At 55.4% G+C, this 18,365-nt stretch overlaps 1 protein-coding gene across 1 annotated transcript in view; it reads right to left on the bottom strand.

The window, feature by feature from the left end:
• Positions 1-18,365, bottom strand: part of PAPLN (papilin, proteoglycan like sulfated glycoprotein) — a 32,793-nt gene that overhangs the window by 9,796 nt on the left and 4,632 nt on the right. Inside the window, exons 3-18 of the mRNA XM_079699185.1 lie at positions 17,058-17,173; positions 16,086-16,146; positions 15,675-15,777; positions 13,819-13,949; positions 12,175-12,298; positions 11,608-11,688; positions 11,359-11,531; positions 11,131-11,254; positions 10,520-10,646; positions 9,348-9,555; positions 8,644-8,826; positions 8,288-8,429; positions 2,289-2,369; positions 1,866-2,121; positions 738-858; positions 276-394 (exon numbers count right to left, since the gene is read on the bottom strand). Coding sequence (XP_079555311.1) covers positions 276-394; positions 738-858; positions 1,866-2,121; positions 2,289-2,369; positions 8,288-8,429; positions 8,644-8,826; positions 9,348-9,555; positions 10,520-10,646; positions 11,131-11,254; positions 11,359-11,531; positions 11,608-11,688; positions 12,175-12,298; positions 13,819-13,949; positions 15,675-15,777; positions 16,086-16,146; positions 17,058-17,173 — 2,150 coding nt within the window. The remainder of the gene's footprint in view (positions 1-275; positions 395-737; positions 859-1,865; positions 2,122-2,288; positions 2,370-8,287; positions 8,430-8,643; positions 8,827-9,347; positions 9,556-10,519; positions 10,647-11,130; positions 11,255-11,358; positions 11,532-11,607; positions 11,689-12,174; positions 12,299-13,818; positions 13,950-15,674; positions 15,778-16,085; positions 16,147-17,057; positions 17,174-18,365) is intronic.

Here is an 18,365-nt window from a genome sequence, read left to right as displayed (position 1 = left end):
CCTGGGGGCAGCACAGCCTTCCTTCTCTGTGGAATCCCCACCGACAACTCTCCCCAACTCCCACAAGCAACCAGGCGGCGACAAGTGCAAACTGTTGGACACGATAATAATCTGGCACCGTTCTCTGGCCTGGCACCTAGTAGGTGATCAGTAAGTATTTGTGGAAGAAAAGAGCAATACCAAGGCAGTAGAAAGGTTCTTGGCTCTGGGTGGGGTGGCGAGCACAGTGGGACCAGAGCCTCCCCACCAGGAAGGACAAGAAGGGACGCATCCACTCACTGTAGCTGGGCTGGCCCACACAGCCCTCCCCAAGAGGGCCCACCGCGGAGGCCATGTTGTCGTAGCAACAGCCGAACTGGGAGCCCCGGCACACACTGGGCTCGTTCTGCTGGGCCTGGGGAGGAAGCCCAAGGTTGGGAAGTTAGAAATAGGTCTGGCTCTTGGCGGGAACTCTAGGCTGCCAGGCGGAGGATGGCAGGACGAGGGGCAGAACTGTGAACACACGGAGCATAACCCCAGCCCTGGGGGCCGATCAGAGGCCAGGAGAATGCTGGCTGAGCCCCCAGCTCCAGCCCAGGCCTGTCGCTGAAGCCCTATGCCCTCCAGAGGATGGTCCAGGCCAGCCGGCTTCAGGGACCTCCTTTCTCCAAGGCTAAAGCTGCAAAGAGCCTGGGTCGCAGTGGCATTGAGCAGCCTTGGGGGCTGGACTCCTGCCCCTCACGTGACCAGACACTTACCGTGGAAGCCACCTCTCTCGACTGTAGCCTGCTCCCGGTGTTGTTGCGTCCATAAGAGCTCGCACAGCCAGCCTGATGGGGCCCCTCAGCCACAGACACCCCGTCAGGACAGCACCCGAACCTAGACAGACATCACACAGCCCTCCCCTCACCACCCAACCCTGACCCCCACCCCTACCAGGGACCCTGAGCTTCCTGCATCCCAGGATCCAGGCTCTGAGGCTCCCTGAGCCAGGGGCTGAACGAGTGAAGATCCGCGTGGGAGACAGGTTGTCCCACGTGCAGGGAGAACCATTTTGTGAACCCCAGTCTCTGCCATGTCCACTGACTGCTTAGAGGCTCCCAGTGAGGGCAACAGGAAAACAATAAGCAGAGCTGAACCCTTAATAATTGAGAGATCTTCAACTCACACAGCCCACCACAAAACCGAGGAGGGGGAAATTCACCTGAACCTGCCCAAATACCAGGTTCCCAGGGAGTTTTTACAAAATGGCAGCAGTTGGGCGATGGAGCAGAAGAGGGTGTCAAAGGAGCCCACCACTTATTTCCCCTCCACCAGCCAGCAGCTGGGAAGGAAGGTGAAAGAAGGAACATATCAAAGCACCTTCTATGTGCCAGGCACCATGTGATTCGTTTCAGCCTCACAGGAACCCCAGTCAGTGGCTGTCATTGTTCCCAATTCTCAGCAGAGAAAGCCAAGATCAAAGAGGTTAATAACTTGCCCCAAGTCACTCAGCACGCAGCTGGTAAGTGGCTGAGCTGAGAATCACCCCCAGGCTGCTGGGTGCCAGATCTCAGCCCTTAGCACCACAGCCCCTGAGGGAGTGGGGGCCTGGTTTGGATCGGAGAGCTAGAATCATAGCCCGCTTGCCTTCCCAGAGCCTCAGGCTACATCTCAACAGGCTGACTTCTGCAGAGAAAGGAGGGGGTTTGCCCACAGCCGGCAGGTTAAGGAGCTCAGCGAGAGGAAGCCAAGCCCTTGGTTTTGTGCTATCAGGGCAGCTCAGCCTGGAGCTCTGCTAAGCCACCCCACGCCCTCTCTGAGCAGAGACACTGCCTGTGCATCGGACACACCTCCTGAACACACACCTTCCCTCTTCGACCTGGGGAGAAGGAAGAGGCACCCACCTGCTCTGCTGACATGAGGCCCCCGGGCAGCCTTGCCACTGCGGCCCAAGAGACGCAGTGTGGCCATTGGGGCAGCACCCATGGGGGCTGTGTCTGCAGTCACGGGACCCCAAGCCAGACCGCAGGGGCTGCTGGTGTGAGGAGTGCCGCAGAGATGGGGCTGGGCCCGGGGCTGGCAGGTGTGGGCTGTGGTCGCCTCTGGGGTTACCCCGAGCTGAGGGTTGCTCCTGGGGTGCCCACCACTGGTCTCTGAAATCTAGAAAGAAGAGGAAGCAAAGGTTATGTGATGTCTCCACCTGGCTCCTCACCCTCCATCTGTGTCCATATCAGACCCACCTCTCCCGATCCCCCCAAATCACCTGCCGCCACCCTCAATCTCCACCTTAAGGGCCCGGGGCTGGGGGCTTCCACTGAGCTTCTCACCTGAGGCGGGGGCCTCCCGTGGGCCCAGAGACATCCACGGGTCCCTGGGGCTGGTGTGCATGTCCTGCATGCTGGGGACTTCTGCAGGGAGCCGGGGCAGTCAGGGTGCAGAGGGAAGGCCACCCCCACCAACACCTGCTCCCACCCCACTACTCGGGCAGGACCTGGGGAACCCAGGACAGTAGAAGGAAAAAGGAGCAGACTTGTGTTTTTGTAAACACCCTTCCCAGGTTTCAAGAGAGTCTTTGATCTCATAGAAAATGCTCATGTTACGTGTTCAGCAAAAGGAAAAGCCACATGTAAAATTAGCGTTTATGTTTGATCCCAATGACATAAAACAAAAAATGATACACATTTTTTTTTTTTTTTTTTTTTTTTGGTGGTACGTGGGCCTCTCATTGTTGTGGCCTCTCCCGTTGCGGAGCACAGACTCCGGACGCGCAGGCCCAGCAGCCATGGCTCACGGGCCCAGCCGCTCCGCGGCATGTGGGATCTTCCCGGACCGGGGCACGAACCCGTGTCCCCTGCATCGGCAGGCGGACTCTCAACCACTGCGCCACCAGGGAAGCCCAATGATACACATTTTTAATTGGACTGATGAAAAGATAAACAATCCAGTTTTAAAATGGGCAAGGAACTTGAACATACGCTCCTCCAAAGAAGACACACAGATGCCCAACAAGCACATGAAAAGATGCTCTCCTTCATCAGTCATTAAGGAAACGCAAATCAGAGCCATAAGGAGACACCACTTCGTATGTACTAGGATGACTCTAATCAAAAAAGACTGAAATAACAAGTGTCGGCGAGGATGTGGACAAACTGGAAAGCCAAGCACTGTTGGTGGGAATGTAAAATGGTGCAACACTGTGGAAACAGCCTGGCAGTTCCTCAAAAAGTTAAATGGAGTTACCATATAGCCCAGCAATTCCACTTCTAAATATATACCCAAGGGAATTGAACATACACACCCACGCAGAAACTCCTACATGAATATGTTCATAGCAGCATTATTCATTATGGCCAAAAGGTGAAAACAACCCAAATATCCATCAACAGACAAATGGATAAACAAATTCGATACATCCATATAACTGAATGTGATTTAGCTGTAAAAAGGAATGAAGTGCTGATATATGCCACAACTTGGATGAACCTCAAAAACAATCTGCTAAGTGAAAGAAGCCAGATGCAAAAGGTCTGCTCTTCCTTTTATCTGATATATCTAGAATTGGCAAATCCATAGAGACAGGGAGCAGATCAGGTGACCAGGGAAGGGGACTAGGGTTAATGGGGAGTGATTACTTGATGGGTACAGGGTGCTTATACGGGGTGATGAAAATTTTTGAACCTAGAGAGTTGGTCGTTGTACAACATTGTGAACACAACAAATAAGAGCACACTGTCTACTTGGACTTCCCTGGTGGCGCAGTGGTTGAGAGTCTGCCTGCCAATGCAGGGGACACGGGTTTGAGCCCTGGTGCAGGAAGATCCCACATGCCGCGGAGCAACTAAGCCCGTGCACCACAACTACTGAGCCTGCGCTCTAGAGCCAGTGAGCCACAACTACTGAAGCCCACGTGCCACAACTACCGAGCCCACAAGCCACAACTACTGAGCCTGCGCGCCTAGAGCCCGTGCTCCGCAACAAGAGAAGCCACCGCAGTGAGAAGCCCGCGCACCGCAACGAAGAGTAGCCCCCGCTCGCCGCAACTAGAGAAAGCCCGTGCACAGCAAGGAAGACTCAACACAGCCAAAAATAAATAAATAAATAAAAACAGCACACTGTATACCTTAAAGTGGTTAACTGTGTTATTGATTTTCATGTCAATTAAAAAAATTCTATATTAAAAACAATTGGATTAATAGATGAAGGTACAGAGAGCAGATGATGAAAAAGTAATTACAACAAAATATTAGTTGTGAATTTGGTGCGCACGTGGCTGCTCACCACACAGCTCTTCATCTTTCCTGTGTGATCCAAATTTCTCATCGTCTCTTGTCCAGCTTAGTAAACTTACTAAAAATCACGAACTGTATTCTTAGCATGGGTGAATTTTATGCTGTATGACGTTTAACCACCTCAATATTAAGTTCTTAAAAAGATTTTCATCACAAAATATTGGAGAAAAAATGCAAAAGGCTGAGTAGATAAAATGAGGATAATAGGAATTTTTTTAAAATGATGCCCAAAAGAATACTAGCCGGACACCCCCAAAATGCTCACAGTGACTGTGAAACAGACTCACAGAGAACAGACTTGTGGCTGCCAAGGGGGAGGGGGGTGGGGGAGGGATAGATGGGGAGTTTGGGATTAGCAGATGCAAACTATTACATATAGGATGGATAAACAACAAGGTCCTACTGTATATATAGTACAGGGAACTATGTACAATATCCTGGGATAAACTATAATGGAAAAGAACATATATACTTATACACATACATATATATATAAAACTGGGGACTTCCCTGCTGGTCTAGTGGTAAAGAACCCGCCTTACAATGCAGGGGATGCGGTTTTGATCCCTGGTCAGGGAACTGGGATCCCACATGCCACGGGGCAACTAAGCCCGTGTGCCACAACTACTGAGCTCACGTGCCTCAACTAGAGCCTGCGTGCCACAAGCCACAGAGCCCACGCACTCTGGAACCCACACCACAACTAGAGAAGCCCAGGCGCCGCAACGAAAGATCCTGCATGACTCAACGAAGATCCCGCGTGCCGCAACTAAGACCCAACGCAGCCAAAAATAAATAAAATAATAAATAATAAACGATAAATCTTTCAAAAAATAAAACTGAATCACTTTGCTGTACAGCAGAAACTAACACAACATCGTAAATCAACTATACTTGAGTAAAATAAATTTAAAAAACAAAAAACCCAAAATGCTCACAGTGAAGGTTTCTGAGTGCTTTGTGTGTGTGTGTGTGTGTGTGTGTTTTGTGAGGCAGAGGTGGCGGGGGGGCCCCCTCCTTCTATTTGTTAGTTTTTCAAATTTTCCACAATAAACGTATTACTACATAGTGGAACAAAGTTATAAAAAATAAAATAAGTGAAAATCCCATTCTCACGTGGACATCTTGCCAGTCTCCAGGGAATATTTTAAAAATAATAATTTAGGGTTGGAAGATTCCAGTAGAGAAGTGGTAAAATCTGTTTTCATTTTATTACCTACACCACCTGGGCCAAAACCTCGGACAAGGCTGATTCCAGTTCTCTCCCCTGCTCTGGTCTCCTACGCACGTTCGGCCCTGCGTCCACAGTCCCCAGCCAGCCTTGGAATTCCTGCTACTGCTCCGTTGCCTGAAAGGCACCTTTCTGCCAAGCCCAGCCTGCCTCTGGCTTCCTCTCCTGTGACTCTTTCTCTGCCACCTTTTCAGGCTTAACTTGGAGTCCGGGACCCCTACCCACACCCACACCCGCAGCGGATGAGGCTCTGCTGGGCCAGCGCCGGCCCCTCCACTCCCATCATTCTAAGAGCCTGGATTTCTGTACCTGCTCCCCACCTGGCTCCTGCTTCTCAACTCTCTCCACTTCGGCCTGACACTCAGGCAGGTGCCAAATCTGTCCTAAACATCTTTCATGGCGTCACTTCTAGCTCCAAAACTTTCAGTGGCTCCCCTGGGCCTATTAGACAAATTTAATCGGTAGCCAGAGGCCTCAGGCCCTCAGCATCGCCCCAGCCTGAAGAGTACCTGCCCCGGACAGACCTGTCATCACCCCCATACCCTGCGCTGAGGGCCGGTCCTGGGCCCCTATTGGTCTCGCAGTTACTGAGCACTTGAAATGTGGCCTGAGGGACTGAGAAACTGAGTTTTAAATTTTACCGAACTAGAATTATTTTTAAATTTAAACACTGATACTTGATTCATTTATTGAAAAACACTTCAGTATGTCTGGAACAACTTGGGGATGTGAATCTGCTTTTTCAGCTGTAGGTTTCATGACATCTAAATCGAGATCGACTACACCAGTGAAATTTTAGCACTGTGGGTTTGATCCCTGGTCGGGGAACCAGGATCCCACATACGACAGGGCAACTGGGCCCACGCGCCACAACCACTGAGCTTGCGTGCCTCAACTAGAGAGCCTGCGTGCTGCAAACTACAGAGCCCACACGCCCTGGAGCCCATGCGCCACAACTAGAGAAGAGAAAACCCACACGCCACAACTAGAGAGAAGCCTGCGCGCCGCAAGATCCCACGTGCCTCGATGAAGATCCCGCATGCCACAACTAAGACCTGATGCAGCCAAAAATAAAAATATATATATATAATAAATAAATCTTAAAAATAATAAATAAAATGTGGTTCTTAGAAAATTTTAAATGACATGTGGGGCTTGCCTTGTATTTCTGTTGGCGAGCACTGCCCAAGAGTCTAGAAAAGACGGGGAAGCAGAGCTGTCCGGTGTGTCTGCTCAGAAGCCCACCCCTCAGGGGGCCGCCTCTTTGCACCCTCGGCCCCTCCTCCCGGGCACTTGCCAGTAAGCACTACAGCACTAGTTACAGTACCCAAAACAGCAGGAACCACCTAAATTCTAAATTCATACCCACCATGGACTTCTGTGGAGCCCCTAGAAATCACAAGACGAAAATGTTCCCAGACCAAATGTCATTAGGGGGAAAAAGGAGATACAAAATCACCCATACATTACATGGAAGTTCACTAAAGATTTATCCCAACAATGGATAGGATCAAGGGTAATTTAAGTTTCTCACTATATACTAATTTTCTAAATTCTCCAAATTTTCCACAATGAACATAATTATTTTTATAATTATGAAAACAGCAATGAAGGTTATTTCTTTTACAACTCAGCCTGGCCTGAAGTTCTCTTTCTGCTTCCCTCCTTCGACCTATGTGAATGCCTCTCTGGGGCAAGTTCAGGACAGCCTCTTCCAGGAAGGCGTCCAGGGTCCTGGGACAGAGTGGTTCCAGGGAGCTGGACTTGTAAGAGCCCGAGGATCCTCCTGCTCGTGCACCCCAAGGGCCAGGCCCAGGCGAAGGAGCCCCAGGAGCCCGGCCCAGGGTCCCCCAGGGCCTCACCACCACTGCCACCCACCCTTTGCTTATGGAGTACTGTGTATTCAGGCACTGTGCCAAGCGATCATCACGAACCTGGAAAGTCAGTCTTATTAACCCCACTGTACGGATGGGCAAACCGAGGATCAGAGAGGAGGGGCAGTTGCCCAGGGCCACACGGCTGGTCAGCAGTGAAGTGGAGATTTGAATCCAGGTTAGCTGTTGACTCCAGGCCACTGGCTCTTGGCCACCTTGCCACGTGCCTCCACTGGAACCCAACCATTCCCCCATCATTGGCACATCAGGACCAAACCCCTCTCTGCAGTATCACAAGGCCGACCACCCACCCCCCCGCTCAGCCCCAACCCATGCCTTCCCTCAGTAACACTTCCTCACACCAAGTAAGTTGCTGGCCTCTGTGCCCTTTGTCCTGCATCTCCTCAGGACTGGGACACCTTCCTTCCCAGTGGGGACGGGGATGAGGGGAGGCCGGAAGGCAGAGGCAATATATATGCGAGAACAATCCTTCCCGGACCGCCTCCCTCTCTGCACTCAGTCACCCAGTCATTCAACAATTACTGAGTACCTAGTACGCGCTAGCTAAGTTCTGCAGGGGTATAAACAGAAAGAAGGAAGGGGACCTGGCCCTCAAGAAGCTTACAGCTAGTAGGCCTACAAGCCATGTACAACCACTGCAGCACCAGGAAACCAACCTAAGAGTGACAGCAGTTACAGTGAGCTATGGGGGTGGGGTAAGGGACGCTACCTCCCAGGGGGGAAACAGGGCTGCCTGGTGAGGCTGTCTAGAGCCGGACTTTGTGGGTGGCAAAGGCTTCACACACGGTGATGTGTGAGAGCGTTCCAGGTGGCTGACAGCACAGGCAAAGGCCCAGCCGCAGGAAGAGCTGGCCAGGCTGATAGCAGGGAAGGAGGTTGGGCCAGGTACCAGCTACCCCTCCTGTCCTTACCTGGAGGAAGATGGCAGGGCTGCGTGTTACAGGGCTCCACATCCGCAGGCCTGGATGGCTGCAGGCTCCCGCAGTGGCCGGGTGGGCCAATGGCGCAGACCACCTGGCGCCTCCGAGTGCCCGAGCTGCAGCTCTTGGAGCACTGGGGCCCCCCGGGGTGGGAGTGGGAAGAGAGAACAAGCCCCCAAAGGGAGAGAGACCCTGAGACTGGGTGGGGGGTACCTATAAGGCAGGGGGAAGGGGGAAGGTGCCTGGTACTGCGTGTCAGACCCAAGGACAGGCACATGTGCAGCCTCCGGTCAGAGACCCAAGGGACCGGGATTGGGCAACAGGTATGGGTAGGGGGAAGTACTCACTAGACCCCAGGCGCCTACGTGCCAGGCCTGGTCACTGAGTGGGAGACAGCTGTCATGCACACAGGGCTCAGTGAGGGGGGGACGGTCCTCCAAGGAGCACGCTGTGGCGTGGAGCAGAGACCCCTCGTCACCCCGGCAGGTGACGGTCCGCCTCCGGACCCCAGCGCCACAGCTGACAGAGCACTGTAAGGACCGGGCTGTCAGCACGAGCTGGTCCTCGCGCAGCCGGAGGCCCACCAGCCTGGCCCGGAGGGCAGACGGCACCCTACTGCCCCACGTCCAGTTCCCAGGCCCAGAGAGGCCGAGTCATCCTCCTGCGGTTACACAGCCTGAACCACAGCTGCAGATACCAAGCTGAGGTGCGTTTTCCACATCCCTTCATTTGCAACTGCAACATAGGTAGGTGCCAGAAGCAGTGACCAGCAGCCCCAGTTTCTCCCTGGCCCCCAAACAATGTGCCTGGCTTCTTCTTTCCCACCCGGCCTGGGACCCTAGAGAAGGAGGAAGAACAGGGAGCAGGAATCCAGGCCCTCGCTCTAGTCCCAGCCTTGGCCACTGCTTCCAAGACCATACGGCAGGTCACTTTACTCCCAGGATCTGTCTGCCTGAGGCGGAGGACGAGCCTCCCAGCCCTGCCCTGCCGCTGCCCAGGCCCAAGACCCAGCTCCTGACTTCCGGCCCTCCTAGCCAGGCCCGGGCCTCACCTCGCCCCAGGGCTCCACGCTCCAGGCTGTGCAGCGCTGCAGGTTGCAGGCCTGCGTGGTAGGAGGCTTCTCAGGCAGGGCCGCACACTCGGAGTCCTCAGCAGCCTCCTGGACGCCGGCGCCATCAGACGAGACACAGTAGACGGTGCGGGACTGGGAGCCGCCCTCACAGGAGGCCGAGCAGGGTGTCCAGGGCCCCGTCTTCCAGCTGGCATGGAGGAGGGCAGTGAGGCTGGCCCTGCAGCAGGGGCCAAGGGCCAGGCCCGAGGGGGCGCAGGGGCGAGCCCCACCTGTCACATTCTCTGAGCATCAGGCCGTGCAGGTGAGGGGCAAAGAGCCCTACACAAAGGCCAAGGTCCGGCCCTGCTCACACATCCCCACCACTGTGCACTGGTCCCTATAAACACGGAGCCTGGCCGCCTCCCTCTCAGCGTTCCTGTCCTCACCTGCGTCCCCCTTCCTCCTCCTCACCAGGTCAGCCATCGCCCCCAGCCAGACGCCATCCCCTCTGAGCCTGAACTTAGTGGGGGGGCATCTCCCGGAGGGGCTGTGCTCACCCAAGTGGGGAGTGGCCCTTCCTGGCTGTGGGGCCCAAGGACCTAGAAGAAAGGGCCAGCCCACATGCAAAGCCACGCCCACCACCATCCCAAGAGACCAGCCGCCACCAAGGCCACAGGGAGGAAGGACTGCACAGCCCTGCGGGGAGCCTGTGGCCAAGGAGCACCTGTTCCTGCACACACACTGGGCCCCAGCGAGGGGCCACGCTCTGGGCCGGTGCAGGTAAGAGGTCCCTTGTGCACAAACACAGGCACTGCCGATGCCCTCAGGCCCCTTGGCCCGAGCCCTGGCCCACTCCTTGGCATCTGCCAAGTCCCTTGACAGCTCAGACAAACGGGGCCTCCGATACCCCCCCAACCCTCTCGCTGCCAGCATGGACATCTTGGGCACTGTGTGGGCTCACGAGGGCGGACGGAACAGCCCAGGGTCTCATGCTCAGGAGCCCCCACTGCCCCCGCCCGGCTGACGGCTGGCTCCTCCCCCTCTGGCCACAGCTCTGAGGAGCCCCCCAACCTCCTTCTTTGCTCAATGCCTAAAGCGGCTGAGGGACCCCACTCCCTTCCCACCTAAGAGTTTGGGTCCCGCAGGGGCAGAGGGGGCCGGCAGGGCCTCACCGCTTGGTGTGTGGGCAGGGCTGAGGGCTGCAGGGGCGGCGGTCAGCCGGCCGCGGCCGGTGCCGGCACAGGTGTCCGGGGTAGACCTCATTGTCGATGGTGCAGAACACCGGGCGGGTCTGCTGACCTGCAGAGGCCCGGCCGCAGCAGGCAGCCAGTCAGTCCAGACTCGCCAAATGCGTTCTCTGGGCCAGGCACCCTTCTGGACACATCCCAAACGTCACCTTGATTAAGCCTCAAATGACCCCCTGGGGTAGGCTGCCATCACCATCCTCAATTTACGGATGAGGAAACTGAGGCTCAGAGAGTTGTATCTGTGGGCGACGGAGCCCCGCTCTGACACCTGACCATTCGCTCCAGGCCCAGCCTCCACCGACAATGGAATACTGTCTCCTGTGAGATGCCACTGCCTCGGGGAAGCCCTCTGGTTCTCTCAGGTTGGGCAGGGGCCCTTCCTCGAGTCCCCTGATCTCTGGGTTTCCCCCAGGTGACCCCCATGACGTGAGGCTGTCTCCTCTACTTGTCCACCTCGCACCCACAGCTGGAGCGCCTGGCAGAGAGAGCCAAGCCCCGCGTGCAGCCGCGCCCCCTGACCGGGGCCCTGCCCTCACCTCCACCGCACGTGGCGCTGCAGTCGCCCCACGAGCCGTGGCTCCAGCTGAAGCCGGGCCGGGGGGTGCTCAGGGGCAGGTGGTACTCGAAGCGCACGCCAGTGTTGGGCTCCTGGCTGATGAGCTGTGCAGGAGGGTCCCCACTTGAGGCTTGATGCCAGGGGGCCGCGCCCGCCCAGCCCGCAGCCCTCCTGCCGGCCGCCCGCCTCTCCCGCCAGCCCCGCTCACCTCGACTATCAGGGGCTCCGAGGTGGGGCCGCGGGCATGGAGCCGCTCGGGTGCCAGGTCCCCCTCCGCTCCCCGCTCATAGTGCAGGATGGTGCTGGCCACAGGTAGGGCCCGGGCGCCCTCGATGGTCCAGTGCCCGTTGAGGTAGTATTCACCACGGACGCTCCTCACCGCTGTGCGGGGCGAGCACCCAGGTCAGCTGCCCTGGCAGGACCCGCCCCCCTGCCCCAGACCCAAAACCTGCCTCACCCAGGAAATTCCTGCTGGCGGCCGCCTCCTCAATGCGGATGCTGGTGGCCCCCACGGGAACTATGAGGATCTGGTTGTAGCCTGAGGGGACAGAGATGCTCCGGGACCACTCGGCCACAGGGCGGAGGTGGCCCTGAGGATGCTAAGTGCCCGGCAGCACAGGTGGGGTCAGGGAAGGGCAAGGAGGACACTGGCAGGGCAGGGTGCTTGGGAGAGAACGTTCCTGAAGGAGCAGACGGCCTTACGGAGCCCAGAGGGCCGGGCGGGCTCCAGCACCCATACTGACCGGGAGGGGAGGGGCAGATGGGGACAGTGGGGGAAGGGAGGAGGAGGCATCCAGGTGGCCGCCGGATAAGGGGGCAGAGACCCTAGTGTGAGCCCACAGGCTCCTGGACAAGGGTTTGGCCTCCACCCTGAGGCGTGACCTCAGGCCTTTCATGACCTGAGGGCCAGATCAGACCCTCTAAGTGCCATGACAGCAACTCAGCCAGTGAGGGAGACAGGCCAGGAAGGAGCAGGTAACAGACCCTTGTCTCAACTGTCTGTGGACCCCGGGAGGAGCCCCACCTCTGCTGAGGTCATTGGCATCAAAGACGCCTGTGACGGGGTAGCAGGTCGTGCCATCACCACCACACTGCAGACACCTGTCCTCCTGCTTTGACGAGTCCAGGTTGTGGTCACAGCCGACAACCTGCCAGGCAGAGATGAGGGGAGATGGGAGAAACCAGAGTGAGTCACGGTCACACCAGGACTTGAACCCTGGCCGCGTAGCCAGGTCCAGGAGGCACAGTAACCATTCACTAGCCATGGGGGCCAAGTAAACCTTGAATCTGGCCTGTGGCTGACAATCCACCTCTTCTGCCTACTCGGCACCCGTGTCCCCTTCTCTGGCAATAGCACCTCATTTTCCTTCCTTTGTGGGAGCCACCTCTTTCCCACAGAGTTTGCATACAGTTCCCCAACAGTGGCTTCGGGCCAATCAGCAGGTTGTATGCCTTGCTCAAAGCTCACAGGGGGAGCCCCAGGCCAGGACAAGCCAAAGGCAACCTCAGGTTGCTGGAACTCCTGGGAATAGGGCGCCCTGTCCCAGGGGGTTGCCAGGCTGGGACAACTGAAGCCTGGGCTGCTGGGCCTTCTTCACACCTCATCAGAAGAACCTGTCTGCCCCTAAGCGGACCGAAGAGACAAGGAGAGAGATGTTTCCAGCATCATCATTCAAGCACCTGCAGCCAGCCAGCCAACCCCTCCCTCAATGGCATTTTTTTTTTCAATGGCATTTTTTTTTCCTTAAGTCAGTTTTAGTTGGGCTTCTATTACTTGCCCGTGAGCCAGAACTACTGAGGCCGCGTGCCACAACTACTGAAGCCCATGCACCTAGATCCTGTGCTGCACAAGAGAAGCCACCGCAATCAGAAGCCTGTGCACCTCAATGAAGAGTAGCCCCCGCTCGCCACAACTAGAGAAAGCCCACGCCCAGCAACAAAGACCCAACACAGCCAAAAACAAATAAATAAAATAAATAAATTTTAAAAAACAAAAGAAATACACTGGCGAATGTATTAAAATATTTATGCCTGGAAGATTTGAGGATACAGGAGAGAAGGCTACAGGGACATGATCTTCAAGTATCTGCAAATAGGAGGAAATCCAGGGTGGGAGAGGGGAATGGAAAGAATTAAGAATAATGGGAGGGGCTTCCCTGGTGGCGCAGTGGTTGAGAGTCCGCCTGCCGATGCAGGGGACATGGGTTCATGCCCCAGTCCGGGAGGATCCCACATGCCGCGGAGCGGCTAGGCCGTGAGCCATGGCTGCTGAGCCTGCGCGTCTGGAGCCTGTGCTCCGCAACGGGAGAGGCCACAGCAGTGAGAGGCCCGCGTACCGCAAAAAAAAAAAAAAAAAAAAGAATAATGGGAGAGGGTCATTGAGTATAACTGTGAGCAGCTGTGAAGAGCAGCGCGGAAACAAAATTACCCGGAACAGGTGGTAGCCTCAGCGCTCACAGTGCCACCCAGAGGGTTCCCCTTACTGTGGGGCTAGAGTTTTCAAAGGGCAAAGGTAAGAGGGTCACAGGGCATCTGCGATGCAAGGCACCTTAGAAGCTAGTCTTGAGAAGACGTCAAAGTCATGAGAGCCCCTGGCCTGCTGGTGCGGGGCTGGGCGACGTCTGCAACAGGCCCCAAGCCATCTGGTGGGGATGGGGGCATAACTCACCCGGCAGCTGCCATCCACGCAGATGTCCCGTTTGCCAGGTTCGCAGGGTGTCCCGTCTATGACGGCCTCCCTGTGCTTGTAGTAGAAGCTCTCCCCCTTGGGAATGCAGTTCAGTTCACATTTGTTTGGGGCTGCGGCGAGCAAGAGGGGAAAGCTGAGAGGCTGAGGAGGTTCAAGGCCTGTCCTAGCAACAGCGAAGCGTGGGCAGGGGCCAGAAGCACGCACGCCCACGACTGGGAGGGGCCTACAGCGCCTGACGTACTCCCAGTGGCTCAGAATCCCACCCCCAACCCAGGGAGAAGGGATGCTCTCCCCGAAACTGCTGCATCTCTGGGAATCAAGTCGAAGAAAAATCCCAGAATAAGGAAAAAGCTAGACATTTGAAGAGGTCTATCTCGGCCTTATTATTTATAATAGTCCAAGTTTTAACAATCAGCTACTCCACTATCTATCACTAGAATATTACTCATGTTGACTCTGCTATTAAAAACTATGATTATGGGGCCTCCCTGGTGGCGCAGTGGTTGAGAGTCCGCCTGCTGATGCAGGGGATACGGGTTCGTGCCCCGGTCTGGGAGGATCCCATATGCCGCGGAGCGGCTGGGCCCGTGAGCCATGGCCGCTGAGCCTGCGCATCCAGAGCCTGTGCTCCGCAACGGGAGAGGCCACAACAGTGAGAGGCCCGCGTACCGCAAAAAAAAAAAAAAAAAAAAAAAAAAAAAAAAAAAAAACTATGATTATGAAGACTAGACAGTAATGTGGGAAGATGCTTATAACAGAGTGCAAAGTGATACTATGTAATAACTACAAATATGTAAACAGAGAGAGAATAACGTGAAAAGGGCTAGCATAAAATGCTAGCCCGGATCCTATGAAAGAGATAGGGTTAAGGTTTTTTTCTTGTTTCAATTTTTATATTTATCTAAATATTATATACCCATTGTTTAAACAGCCCAGAAGTGCTAATAGGATTGTAATCACCTCCACCCAAAGAAGGCATCCCTCAACAACCCTTTTTAAACTTTCCTCTGTGCTCTAATTTTTCTATAACACATATTTAAATTATTTTCAACATACCCTCACCTTAGGATCCAGGAGGAGCAATGAATGCAAGCTACCCCACTGGGGCCGCCCCCCTCTGGCCAAGACCCCTTCCCCACCCCAGAGCACACACAGGATATGTTTACTGATTTGGAATCCAGAGTGCCACAGAGTTTCCAGCAGTCATCCACAGTGAGCAGTGAAAACTACTGCTCAGAAGGATTATCCTAAGGTATGCTCTGACTCATCTAAAATGTTTTAAGTACACGCATGTTAGTGTTTTTTGTTTGTTTGGTTTCTTGAACTGTATTGCTCTAAAAATTAATGACCTACATCTTCCTCAAATTTACCCAGAGTCGGGCTCCGGCCCCAGGGACTCTGAGTAAATGAGCTCTGGCCACATCAAGCCCCCTGCAGCCCAGCCTGCAGTTTGCTCAAACTCGGGCACAGACGCCACTCCCCACCTCACACCCCACCCCCGCCCGGCCCCCCACCATGCCTCCTGCCACGTGAGGAATGCTTCGCAAGCAGGCCAAACAAAAGAAGTCTCAAAACGGCAGAGGCCTGGCCAAGGCTTTGTTTGAAAACGTATGTACGGAGGGGAAAAGGATGGCAAAACCTCAAAACGACCACCACTGTTGTGCCCTGCTGGGGGTACTGGAGGTTTTTCTTTAAATGAATTTGACAACGTGTCTATAATATGGTAATGAGAACTGCGAAATGCAGTCAGTGTAGCAAAGAGATCCCCCGAAGATGGGACCCAGCATAGGGCAACGGGGGCGGGGGGCAGCAGTCGGAGGGACTCGCGCACTTACCGCCGTAGTAGGGCAGCCACTTGTACCGCCGCCCCTGGAACTCCTGGCCATCAAACTCGGCGCACTGCTCCGCCCTGAAGTCGCGGGAGCCGTCGGGACAGCTCTGCCGGGCGAAGGGGACAAGGGAAGGGGCTCGTGGGTCCACCCCTGGGGTCTGCCGCCCGGTTAGCCCCGGGGAGGTGGGGTCCTGTCCCCCCAACCCCCGCTGTAGCTTCGGGGAGGTGGAGTCGGGCCCCCAGGGCTCCCGTGCGCCCCGCTCTAGGGGCCTTGGGCTTCCCCGGGCGAAGCCATCATTTCAGGGGGGTGAGGAAGGGGTTGCTGTGCACCGACAGGAGGGCCCCCCAGGGCTAGGATGTCAGCCGAGCAGGTCGTCCGGGAAGCTGTCCCCCACCCCCGGGGGCTTTACCTTACCTCGGGGCGGCAAGACCGGTGGCTCCGGGAGGGGCCCACGCAGCCGGAGCCCCCATCTCTCCTGCAGGGTGAGAGCGCTGGGAAGACCCGAACCCCCATGACCCAACACCCCGCGCCCTCCTGGGGCTCGCCCGCAGGCCCCCCCAGCTTCGGTGGCGCCACCTGGTGGGCACCCCTGGGCCCGAGGGGTGGCAGGGAGAGGAGGGGTGTGGCCGCACACATAAATCCCTTTAGGTAGGTTTAACCAGCCCTCTGTTTATACCTGGGAGAAGCCAGACCCAGAAGTCTAACTACCCCGGAGTTTGTCTAACTTGGGGCCACTCTGCCTCTTAAAGCAAATTCCCAGAGAAGCCTCAAATTCTGCCCTTGGAGACACAATAAGATGTAACACCTAACCACTTGGTGGTTATTCTGCCATTTAAGGAGTAAGTGAGGATAAGGCACTTAGAATAATATCTTCTCTCTCCCCCTCTTCACGCAAAGTTTTCAGGAACAGTTAAACCCACTGACAGGCAGGGTGTCATCACCCCTTCCTTTGCACCCTACAGTACCTATCAGAGTGCAGAGCACAGAGCAGGTGCTTACTAAATCACTTGAGTGAAAAACATCTATACTTGACAAAGAGGCTGACAGTAGAGAAACCACACAGGTTAAACTGTTGAAGATTATTCATTAATTCAACAACAATTCACTACACCTGCCAGGCACTGCATGAGGATCTAGAGACTCGGGGTGGATGAAGCAGGAATGGCTCCAGCCCCCTGAAATGAGGTGGTTGTTGCAGTCAGAGTGGAAGTACGTGGAAATGACTCAATTTCAAATTCTCCACTAACGCTGCTCCCAGCACAAATCCACTGCGTCGTAGGTCCTGCCCCTGTGGCCTGGCACTGGCCCGGGACACCGAGCCCAAGACCCAGCTGCTCCCTCACGCCTGCCCTCTTTTTACAAGCTGGCCCATTCCCGCCTTCCTACCTCTGGGAGTAACAGGGGCGCTCCCGGAAGCTGACGCCCCCTCCACAGGTCCGGCTGCAAGGGCTCCAGCTGCCCCAGGAGCTCCAGGTGTCACTCTGCCGCCTCACCCTGGGAGCCTGTGGGAGGAGACACTCAGGAGGGACTCAGCACTCGGAGCCCCACAGGGTGCTCAGGGCTCCCCCGAGGCCCCCTGCCTCAAAACACCCCCTCCCCTGCAAAGAACCTGAGATCTTGTCTCCTAGAGCCAAGCCTTCAGGACGGCAGCACCGCCAGGCACCTGGACAGATTCATTTGTGGAACTGGCCAGCTGTCACCATAAGGAGCTGGGAGCTGGCCTTCTCATCCGTCAACGCCACCTCCACCAGCCGCCCCTACTTCCCAAGTACAGTGGGCAAGCCGCCAAGCTGGGGGCAGAGATCTCTCCCCTGACCGTGATATCCCCTGGCTAGGAAGAGCCTGGTTTGAGAACCAAGATGTCTGCGAACATTCCCTTGAATGGAAGCCCACGGATCAGCAGAGCATGCCCTTCCAGGAGGGAGATACAAAAGGGCAGGAAGAACAGCGTGTCATCAGGCAGGTAGGGCTCCACCTGTGCGGGGAATGTTGCCCACGGGCAGTGCCATGCTTTTGTAGCTCTGGCCTATTAGAATAAGAACTCGTGCGTGCGTGCGTGCGTGCGTGCATGCGTGCGTGCGTGCGTTGGGAGTGGGGGCTGTGGTTTCTTCCTGCCGATCTGTGGCAGGGACTCCCAGGACTCCCCCAATATCCATCCTCCCCTTCTCCTATTAAGAGAACCCTTGACTCTTAGCTGGATACCTGGCTGCCTCCACCCCAAAATTCATTTCCCAGATTTCCTGCAGCTAACCACAGCTATACCACTAAATTCTTGTCAGTGAGATGTACATAAAAGTGTTGGGTAGCAGCCTCCAGTACAGGCATACCTCAGAGATATTGTACGTTTGGTTCCAGAACACCGGAATAGAATAAATATCGTGAAAAAGCAAATCACACAAATATGGGGATTTCCCAGTGCCTATAAAAGTTGTTTGCATTATACGGTAATCTATTAAGCGTTATGTCTAAAAAAAAAAACAGAAACAAATGTATGTACCTCAATTTAAAGTACTTGGGACTTCCCTGGTGGCGCAGTGGTTAAGAATCTGCCTGCCAGTGCAGGGGACATGGGTTTGATTCCTGGTCCAGGAAGATCCCACATGCCACGGAGCAACTAAGCCCGTGCACCACAACTGCTGAGCCTGCGCTCTAGAGCCCGCGAGCCACAACTACTGAGCCCGTGCCACAACTAAT

This window comes from Hyperoodon ampullatus (genome assembly GCF_949752795.1).
Source record: "Hyperoodon ampullatus genome assembly, chromosome: 3".
Classification (NCBI taxonomy): Eukaryota; Metazoa; Chordata; class Mammalia; order Artiodactyla; family Ziphiidae; genus Hyperoodon; species Hyperoodon ampullatus.
This window is presented reverse-complemented; position numbering and strand designations above follow the sequence as displayed.